The sequence below is a fragment of the Pollachius pollachius genome, assembly GCF_949987615.1.
Source record: "Pollachius pollachius genome assembly, chromosome: 3".
In the NCBI taxonomy this organism is placed as follows: Eukaryota; Metazoa; Chordata; class Actinopteri; order Gadiformes; family Gadidae; genus Pollachius; species Pollachius pollachius.
The window spans coordinates 6,207,869-6,218,604 of NC_136936.1; the positions used below are offsets into that span (position 1 = coordinate 6,207,869).

The 10,736-nt window shown below is 50.6% G+C and overlaps 1 protein-coding gene across 1 annotated transcript in view; it reads right to left on the reverse strand.

Moving 5' to 3' along the window:
- Positions 1 to 536: 536 nt before the first annotated feature.
- Positions 537 to 10,736, reverse strand: part of robo2 (roundabout, axon guidance receptor, homolog 2) — a 165,883-nt gene continuing 155,683 nt past the window's right edge. Inside the window, exons 16-20 of the mRNA XM_079732933.1 lie at positions 7,144 to 7,326; positions 5,957 to 6,118; positions 5,183 to 5,446; positions 2,752 to 2,949; positions 537 to 2,381 (exon numbers count right to left, since the gene is read on the reverse strand). Of these exons, the coding sequence (XP_079589059.1) occupies positions 2,380 to 2,381; positions 2,752 to 2,949; positions 5,183 to 5,446; positions 5,957 to 6,118; positions 7,144 to 7,326 (809 nt within the window). The 3' untranslated portion in view covers positions 537 to 2,379. The remainder of the gene's footprint in view (positions 2,382 to 2,751; positions 2,950 to 5,182; positions 5,447 to 5,956; positions 6,119 to 7,143; positions 7,327 to 10,736) is intronic.

Here is a 10,736-nt window from a genome sequence, read left to right on the forward strand (position 1 = left end):
TTGTTTTCAGCGATGGAACTGAAACGGCGTGACCGAGTTAGGAGATGCATATGGATATATACACAGATATTTATATATATATATATGTATATACATACACACACACACACACACACACACACACACACACACACACACACAAACATCACCAAAATGCAAAATAACCTGAGATACTCTTTGCACCTCATGTCCAGAACTCTGGCTGGTGACGGGATGGGACAGGGATGAAGACAACAGTACAATAGCGACATTGACAACCTTCGTCCTTCCAACCGTCAAAAACACTTTAAAACAAAAGAAGACATTTTCCTCATCCAAAAATGTTACATTAAGCAGCGATTTCGTGTGTTTGAGTCCATAAAAGGCATTATTTTAACAAATTAAACGCAAAACAAAAACTAAAAAAAAAACACCACAATAGGGACATCGTTTTTAGAACATGGCGGACAAGAGGGTGAGATCCATCGTACGTGGGGGGGCAGAGAGGTGTTTTACAGTGGGAGGGGGGGAGGAGGGGTGAGACAGGAAGTAGAGGGCTCCTGTCTGTGGCTTTAGAGGACAAGGCAGTGAGACCTGCTGGCTCCACCACAAGGCTTATCTCCATAACAACCACTCCTGTCTGCTTGAGAAGCTATCGGCGTCTCTGCAGAAAGCCACGCTATCCCGCCTCATTCACTTTGCCCTTCGCTCTTCTCCAGGTCGGAGGGTCGACCGACGCTGAATAGATGGCCAACCGCTACGTGCTAATAGTCGAATTGAGGTACCACATCACAGTCTTCTGATTTAATCGAATAATGATAAAATACCAGCACTTTCACCTGACCAGGCCGGTGTTATGTATGCCGAATGTTTTTCTCGAAGTAAGGGAATTTAAAAAAAAAACTGAAAATCAAAACGAATTAAGTGCTCCAAAATAGCAAACAATGTCGAACATTGAGAGAAAGAAATAACACAAAATGAAAACCACAAAAAACAGGACCAATGTAAACCAATAAATTATCTCCTTCGGAACTTCTTCCAGAATTATCTCTAAGGTACTCTTACATACAACAACCTCACCAAAACAAATGGCCGACATCTTGAGGCCAACTGCAGTTGTGTCGTGGACAGATGTATTTTGTAATCTCATATTTCTCCTCTCAGTCTCCCATAGTTTCAGCTGCTCCTTAGGTTAGGATAGGTATAGGTTAGGAGCCAAGCGACAATTGTATAGTATAGTAACCAGGGTGAAACATCCACATGAGAGGGAAAATAATACAATTAAATAAAACATGGTTAGAAAAAAAAGACAATAATCACAATAACCCCCCATCCCAAATCTGCGTTAATGACAAGACAATGACTGAAGACCCTCCAAAAAACATTAGAAGACTGCTTGTATATCTCCGATTTTAACCCTTCTCTCGGTTTGGAGGAAATTCCTTAATCAACGAGAATCACAAGATCACCCCAATACAGTGAACCTCCGTGTGCATTTCATTCCAGCCTATCAAAAACAAAGAAACAATAAATCAGCAACGAACCTCCCCTTTAAGGATCTCTACCTTATAGTAAGCCCACACCTACTGAATACAAGCCAACTGGCCCAAACTCTGGGCATGAGCCTTCCATCTGTTGCTGTCCATGAGCAATGCCCGGGCCGTTAATATATCTCTGTACATTAGTATATATTCTCATCTCTCTTTACTTTACAGTACAGAACACTCCTCTTCACATATCATCTCCGGTTCTTCATGTCAGCAGGAGTTTTATGTTTTTTGTGCTTATCACCAAGAATTGCAGTGCAAAAACAATAATTAATTAATTATAACAATAGTAATGGTCATTAATCAAATGATACCTATTAACAAACAATGGATTATTATAAAACAATTATTTTTTTATGGCACAACCGCCACGCAATTCACATATAATACAAATAACCAGATAAAACCCAACTGCACCTGTAAATAGAAAATAAAAAACTCAAACTGAATTAGGCTTGCATAGCAATGCAACGACAATTAAAAGGACATATTTACAGGAAACATAATTCAGTTATTTTTCCAATGAGGGCAGTTCCTTTAACAAATTAACCGTTTCTCGTATAGAGGTTGTGTTTTACTTTTTTTCTCCTTTTGTTTGTTGTTTTTTTAACAAAAAAGAAAATTACAATAACGTTGGAAGGTGGAAAATATTTTCTCGAAGCACAGAAACAGTGAGATGCACAGTATGTCTGCGTCTGTACATCGCATTTACAGTTCTGCGACCTGGCCCCCTCCCCTCTGCCTGGGTCCGTCTCCATGAGAGGATACGGGAGCGGTCAAAGTTCAGGGTACCTTCTAACGAGGTGTCTCTTTCTCTCCCTCCCTCTGATGACAACATCCTCCTGGCTGGTCACTCTGGAAGGGGAGAGCGGGAGGGAAAAGACACTCAGCGCACGGCATAGATATATATATATATATATATATATATATATATATATATATATATATATATATATATATATAGATGGATAGATACTATATAGATAGATAGATAGATAGATAGATGAATGGCTAGATGACTGCTACTATATGGAAAGATAGACAGAAAGATAGATATACAGACAGACAGACAGACAGACAGACGGACAGACGGACGGACAGACAGACAGACAGACAGACAGACAGACAGACGGACAGACGGACAGACGGACAGACGGACGGACGGACGGACAGACGGACAGACGGACAGACGGACAGACGGACAGACAGACAGACCACCACTCACATAACTCTCCACAGTACTGGCCCTGTCCGTTGGCCCCCAGGAACTCTGCGTGCTCCGTGGCCGTCCACTGCTGCGGCTGCCTCGGGCCCTCCCCCTTGCGGGGGCCCGTGGAGCCCTTGGACGAGGCGGTGCCCGACGACGAACTGTGGCCCCCCGGGGAGGGGAAGCACGGCTTACTGTAGGGCAGGCAGCCCTCCTCTGGAAAGACACGCGCACAAGTTGTGTTCAGGTTTTGACGACCACTGATCCGTGAAGAGCAGGAGGGGGGCGGCAGCTGAGGGGGTCTGACTCCCGATCGAAAGGACCTGGGTTAGGGTTAGGGTTAGGGTCCAATCCCAATGCCCGGCCATGGCGGATACCAGACCGGCGAGGGTGTCTGAATCGCGGCCAAAAGGCTCCGGGCTTGAACCCCAAAGGGCGTCCCAAAGCAATAACGAGGAGGGCGTCTTTAGCGACACGCGTCTGAAACCTCCTTGATTGGATTCGAACACCCTCCGCACATGGGCCGCACGGCGTTAACCCGTTAACGGCGTTAACCCCTGAACGGCTGTTCAGACGGAGGCGGCTCGGTGTGTCGCCGCCGTCCCTCTGTCCCACCGGCCACCTGCACCGCGGCACTGCCAACAACAGCAGGCACTGCCAGGGCACCACAGAGAGGACCCCGCCGCCTCACACATGGGACCTCCCCGCCCACCAGCTGGGACGGGGGGCGGTAGAGGGACAACAGAGGGGCAGTATGGGTTCTGGGAGGGGGGGGGGGGGGCTCTGACCCCCAGCAGTGTGTCCTCATCACAGCGCCCCCATGTGGTCCAGGCTAATGACTGTAATGGAGACCCTCCTGCCTGGCAGGGGTAGGGGGGTGCTCGGCAGGGCACCGGGCTTGACGGAGGTGTTTGGGTGGAGGGGTGGGGGGGGGTTTGTGGGAACCACAAAGGGAGTTGACTGGTTGTTGTGTTTCTGCTGATGATGCACCTGCCCGGCTGTCTGTCTGTCTCAGGTGGTGTCTGTCTGTCTCAGGTGTTGGCTAACAGTTGTAACACACACTGGGCCACTCACACATTGGTTCTAAGATGTGCACACGCGCACACACACACACACACACACACACACACACACACACAAACTCACATTTAGACACAAGTACACACGCACAAAGATGAAGACATGTGCGGCACACGCACACACACACGCGTGCTTTCAAACACACACACACACACACACACCCACACAAACTCACATTTAAACACAAGTACACACGCACAAAGATGCAGACATGTGCGGCACACGCACACACACGCGTGCTTTCAAACACACACACACACACACACACACACACACACACACACACACACACACACACACACACAAACACAAAGATGCATGTATTCAGCTGTGCATGTATTTCATGTACTCTGCTTGCATGCACTCTCCCAGTGTCTCCAAGGGGCTGGCTTTCTAAGTGGCACAAACACACACACACACACACACACACACACACACACACACACACACACACACACAAGTGCCCACAGATGGACCACATGGTTTACATTTGGATTTCAGAGTGGCTGTTTGTGTGAGAAAGAAAGAAAGGAAGAAAGAAAGGGAAATCTTAGGCGATTAGAGTGTGTATCTCCACCGCCCAGGCCTCCTGTTTCACTTGGAGCAGAGCGGGCTCTGATTGGCTGTAGGGAGGTGGGGGGGTTGGTGGGGGCGGGGTTTATTGGAAGCCCCAGCGAGTGGCAGACAGTGCAATCTGTTCACGGGAGCAGAGTCTGGGCTCAGCATGGCCGCTATCTCCCCTCACTAGAGAGATGAGTGAGACGTCCTAAACACACACTTGGAGCCGGCGGAGGCAACACGGCTGTCGTGTTGTTGACAGCACGTCCGTATCGACACCGCACACTGTCTGGTTCTATAGAATGCAGACATTTGGACTTGAATCGGAAAGGGGGATCGGTCAAATAAGGAAAAGTAAAAATTAAGTCTGGTTTTATTTTTCTGTTTTGAAGCTATTAGCAGAAGTTAGCACATTTGTGCCGGCCACATGAACAGCTTTTAGCACTTCAGCCAGTGTGAGAACTTGGCCGGGAAACGGCTCCAAGCTGGCAACATTTGAGCTTCTTTGCCTTAGCTTCTGAAAAAAGAAAAAAAATGTTGTTGTGAAAGATTTCGCCTTTCCCAAGGACTGCCGTCTCTCAGACAAAGATCGAATAACAAGACTTTATCCGGCCTTTTTCTAGTCCGAGAGTCCTCCTCTTCCTCATCGCCTGCTACTCAAGGTTTCAATGTTCCTCAAGGTTTGAGGAACCTTGAGGAGGAACAAAGAACGGGTGATCCAGACACTTCCCCTCTGATGAAGTGCGATGAAGCAGCCTACAAACATCTCTGCCTCCGCCCTGAACCAGCCCTCCACCCTCCTCCCCCATACCTGTTTTCAGGCCCCTGCGCCCGTCCTCCGCCCGCTCCATGGAGCCTCCCAGCCGGTCGCTGGGCTGGCGGTGGTGGTGGAGGTGGTGGTGGTCCAGGGTGGAGCGTGCCTTCGGCTCCTCCTGCCCGGCCAGGGGGCCCGACATGGGCTGGCGCTCCAGGGACGAGGCCTTCCTCTCGCCCGGGGCGCCCACGCTGCGGCCCCCTTGGATCCGCCCGGGCCCCTGGGGGAGGCATGGCGGGGGCTCCGGTGGAGGAGGTAGGTCTAAGGAGGGGGGGGGGGGGGGGGGGGGGGGGAAAGGACGGTGGATGGTAAGCTGGGGAAGACATCACGCACAGACACGGGCCTCTTGGTGTCAGCTGAACCAGGGTGGAGGGGCCTTTGTTTGAGGCTGCTGTTGCCATGCGCTCTTGCAGTTATCTTTCAGGGTCAGAATCAGCCGATAAGTAAGTAAGCACACGGGGAAGGTACACACGGGGAATTCAGCACACAAGGAATCTGTCTAGGTGCACTGCTTCACAGACCATTCACCTTGTGGCTGTTCTGCTATAAACGCTCTACGTTCGGCGTTACATTCGTTCTTCACAGCTTGCGTACCACAATATAACAGCGTCAATGAAATCATAAAACATAAAACCTATGTTTTACCATCTACATTCTCCGAAAGGTCTGCATTGTGAACCTTTCTCAACGCTGTGACCGAGACAGCAAGTCGACGACAAGCAGTTGTTGTTGTTGATATTCGATCACGGGTGGTCCCGGGGGGGGGCTCACCGTCTGCAGCGGGGTCCCTCCGGTGGGGCGCCGTGCCCTGGGCGCGGGGCTTCCGGGTGGGGCGTGCGGCCCTCTGGTGCCCCAGGCTGTGTGTTCCCACCGTGCTGCCGTCGGTCGAGAAGGGACTGCTGGGCCGCGGCCGGTGGGACTGTAAGCCTTTACCTTCAGGGAGAGAGAGAGAGAGAGAGAGAGAGAGAGAGAGAGGGGGGGGGGAGAGAGAGAGAGAGAGAGAGAGAGAGGGAGGGCGAGAGAGAGAGAGAGAGAGAGAGAGAGAGAGAGAGAGAGAGAGAGAGGGAGGGCGAGAGAGGGAGGGCGAGAGAGAGAGAGAGAGAGAGAGAGAGAGAGAGAGAGAGAGAGAGAGAGAGAGAGAGAGAGAGAGAGAGAGAGAGAGAGAGAGAGAGAGAGAGAGAGAGAGAGAGAGAGAGAGAGAGAGAGAGAGAGAGAGAGAGAGAGAGAGAGAGAGAGAGAGAGACACACACACGTAAGATGCCTGGTTTGGGTTTATAGATATGATGACGACGTGTCAGATAAAGTGGAGCAAAAGCGAAAGAGCATATAGGCCGAAAAAGGACAGTTCAATTCATAAGTAAACCCCCAAAACAACATTCAGGAAGAATCAAGGTGAAAGCGTCAAAGGCATCAAAAGCCGCACACAGTGTTAAAAGCCTGAGAGACAGACCCTAGGTTGGGTCTGGTCTTAGCCAAAGCACCGCTCCATTAACCCCACAGGAAGCCAGAGATCGCAGAGCAGTGCAGCGGAGAGCTGAGAACCAAGGAAGAAGAGAGCGATGCCTAGGAACCTCAGACAAGAACCTCCTGTCCGTCCCCTCGGACTGGACACAACCCGGAGCACGGGCATGCAGCGAGCGAGAACACAAACCCCCCCACCCCCCCTCCCCCCTGAGCAGAAGAAGAGCCATCATCCATGAAGACCAGAAGAAGTAGAAGAAGAGAGCGAAAGAGAAGGAGCGATCACAGCAGAGCGGCGGAGGTCTTCATCCACCATGGAAGCAGACGCTCTACCGGGGTCTGCGTCAGGGTCGGGGTTTGTACTGCGCTCAGGGCGAGAGAACGGGGGGCCACAGCCAAAAGGCAAGCAGGAGAAGAGGAGGAGGAGGAGCGAGCAGCCGTCGGAGAGTCTCCATCCTCCGCGGGGGGGTGCAGGTTCTGGGTTCTAGGCCGCACACCTCTCTTGCTCAGGCTGGTGCCCTCCAGCTGGTAGCCGGCCTTGTCGGCGGCTGCCACCAGGGCCTGGGCGAAGCTGCACTGCGTGAAGATGGAGCCGTCGGAGGAGCTGCCGTAGCTGGACCTGTGGCTGGAGAAGTTACGCTCGTCCTCCGACGCAGAGCCCCAGCCGTTCACCATGGACCCTGGGGAACAGCCACAGCAGTCAGGGCCCGGCTGGGTGGGAGGGTGTGTGTGTGTGTGTGTGTGTGTGTGTGTCCAGGTCTTAGGGTACGTACGTGTGCATGGATATTGTGTACCATTGTGTTTGGTTGTGTGTATTTGTGTGTGTGTGTGTGTGTGTGTGTGTGTCCAGGTGTTAAGTAGGTAAGAGAGTTTGGTTGAGTGTGTGTTTGCATGTTTGTGTTTTTGTGTTATCGTGTGTGTGTGTGTGTGTGTGTGTGTGTGTGTGTGTGTGTGTGTGTGTGTGTGTGTGTGTGTGTGTGTGTGTGTGTGTGTGTGTGTGTGCGCGCACGCGCACCTAGATGTACGTGTGTGAGGGTATTATGCACCTATACGTCAAAGGTTACTCTGAACCATGTCATGTTCAAAGCTGCCGGATCAAATGAGACACAAAGACGACAAATTCAAAGAATGAGGTCTGAAGAAGATATGCTGGTGCTGAACATCTGCTCTGCAACTCTCTGCATTGTGTCTTGTGTCTTTTAATCCTTTAATGGGGAGAATGATTAAGTCAAAGGGGCCCAGACATTAATGGTTTTCTCCTCATGTCCCTCCAGGGCTATGCTCTTCCTTCAGGTTTAGACCCAATATTCCCCTTTTTGTCCACAAAGTTCTCTGCTCTGTTCTGGCATGCCCTCTTTCAACTGCTGCACACGTGCACTTCATACATGCATGCAGGTGTATGTGTGCACACAGGCGCACACCCCCCAATGCACGCACGCACGCACGCACACATAGAGAGCCTGCAGAGTTCGCTGCTCTTTTGATGAGGGAGAATGAACACACCTGTGCGGTGTGAGCTAGCTAGAGAGTAGCCTCGGGTGACTCAGACAAAGCAGCTAGCTAACACTGAGCACTGGATCAAACACCAGGTGGTACACACACACACACACACACACACACACACACCCCACCGCGCCCCTCTCTCGTCCCCTGCCACGGACCGAGCCCGAGAACAACCGCTCTAAGCAGGATACGCCGTCTAAGACGGGGAGAAATATTCATTAGAATGCAAGAACCAGCGTGGGCTCGCGAGGATGGGGGCGCAACAGAAATACCCCCGCGTTCAGCTGGGGATTTTAAGGCGCAGTCGAAATGCTGAATTGCTTGGGTCTAATTTTCACAGCGATTCTGAAGAATAACAGGGTACGGGATCGGCTCCACACAGCCACTGAAAGGAGAAGTGGAATCTAGACATTGCTCTGCCTGTTTTTTCATTCAGCGTATTTGTCTTGTTTTGTCGTTCTACTCGGGATTCCTGTGATTGCTTTCCAGACCCGTGCCAACAGATATTCCTTCTGGTGCCGTACGTTTGTGTACAGTGTGCTTTCATCGGGACGACTGTATGCGCTTGCTAGCAGTTCCCATTCCAAAGGCTCAAACAAGCGGTTTAAATACATCAATGTATCCGCATGCCAATGAAAATACGTTAGCACATTGGCAGGCGACGCCGAACACGGACGACTTATGCGGCAGATTTCTGAAGGAATGGCTTGGCTGACTATGTCAAAGAGTGACTTTGTTTTTCTACTCTTGAAAGGGATGTGCGCGTTAGACTCACATGAATATTAAACACACACACACATACACATACAAATATAGCACACATAAGGAACAACAGAAATGTATCAAGGTATTGTAGAAGTTGTTGGGGGAAAGAAGAAAAGCTTAACGATAACTTAGCGCAGGGTCACACCAATGGCAGGCCAAACCCTTGGGCGAGACTACAAAAGGGGATGAAAGAGACATTCAACTTCAATAAGACTCAAATGAAACCAAATTGAATGTGAAAATAAAAGAGTGTGGTCTTTTCGGCTACTCCTTCTGATGCAAATCGAAAAACAACCGGCTAGCTCTGAAGAACAGCTCAAAATATCAGTCTATAATCTGGGGCGATCAAGGTGAATCCAAAATGACAACTCCCCATCTGCAAGCCCTTACTGCTGCCCAACACAACAACTTGGTGACTCAACGTTTTGCAAAAGAACGCCCAAATAGGGTTTGGTTCAGCTTCCAAACAGTTAGCCTTTTGATAACTCCTCAACTCGCTCTATTGAATCCGAATCCCCCCTGGATCATTGGATATTATACTAACTAAGCAGGGAATACTTCAATGGCTCCGTTGCCATGGCGCTAACCAAAAGCCTCCTCTACACAGTAACCACCGTCGGCCCTGGTGAACTTCAGCCAAGCTATGTTACTTTAAAACTCTTTGTCTCTCACAAGAGTCTTTCCCCTGGGGGACACCAGTGGAGACAGTGGAGAGAGCGGCGCCCCGGGGTCCAATCCGCCCGCAAAGAACGGAGTAGATAATGAAGTGAAGGCAGCGCCAACCAAAGCAGCCAGGAGGTTTCCAGCTCCTCCGGTTCAGCCGGGGACCACTGCCTCTGTACATCACATCACAGGACCACTGTTTGAGCTGTGCCGACTGCCGTTTTTCTAATCGCGAAGACCGCCCGGAAACTTTTTGCACTCCAATTCTCAGGAATCCAAATTCCAGCGAACTGAGCGCACAAAATCATGACCGTGAGCTTATTTGAATAAGTATCTCGCCGTATTTCCATCCCCTGCATGAAACATCTTATGCAACCTTTATAGTATCAAAGTAAGCGTTGTGCCTGTGCAGCGTCTTGATCCTGAGCAATGGGCCAAGCCATGTCGTCTAAAGGAAAAAACTCGCTCGCCCACACCTCGCCTCGCTCCACGCACTAATAGAGCGAGGCCAATAAACGGGAGACGAAATGGCTGCCGTAAAAAAAACCCGCGCGCCGGGTCCCTCCTGCCGTTAAAACGTGATTTACGTCGTGCGGAGCGCACTCATCTGCATGTCATTAAGCGGGGAAATCATTCTCCCTGACGAGTGGGCGTCTCTCCACCGTCCCGCCGCCGAGAGACGTGACCCCACTCCCCACAATCCCTGGCTTCGTTTTTATGGCCGGGTAATAGCCCTGAACAGCCTTTTGCTCTTAGCTAACTGTGGACATAACAGTCAGCTCTGACGGGAACATCTAGGCTGCGGGCTATACCGACACTCTCCCCCCCTGGCATCTCCAGAAGACTAAAGCGTGGATAATACCTCGAGTCTCACTAGGACTTTATGGTGGAGGCAAGACGTATCGGATCAGGAAAAAACCCAGCGGATCAGGAGGATTCAGACGTATCTGCCGGGGAGCGTCTTTAATCATCTCCCAGCGTGGAGTGAGCCGTCGGGGGGCTCCCAGCACACGACGCGCTGGCTGACGAATGGCCCCCAGAGGCACAGCTCGCTCGCCGGGGGGAAATGTTTGATTTACCGGCCCTCGGTGAAACATTAACAAAACAGACCTATTTCCATGTTATTAAAACAATGAAAAATGTACCAAGTGGCGCTTGG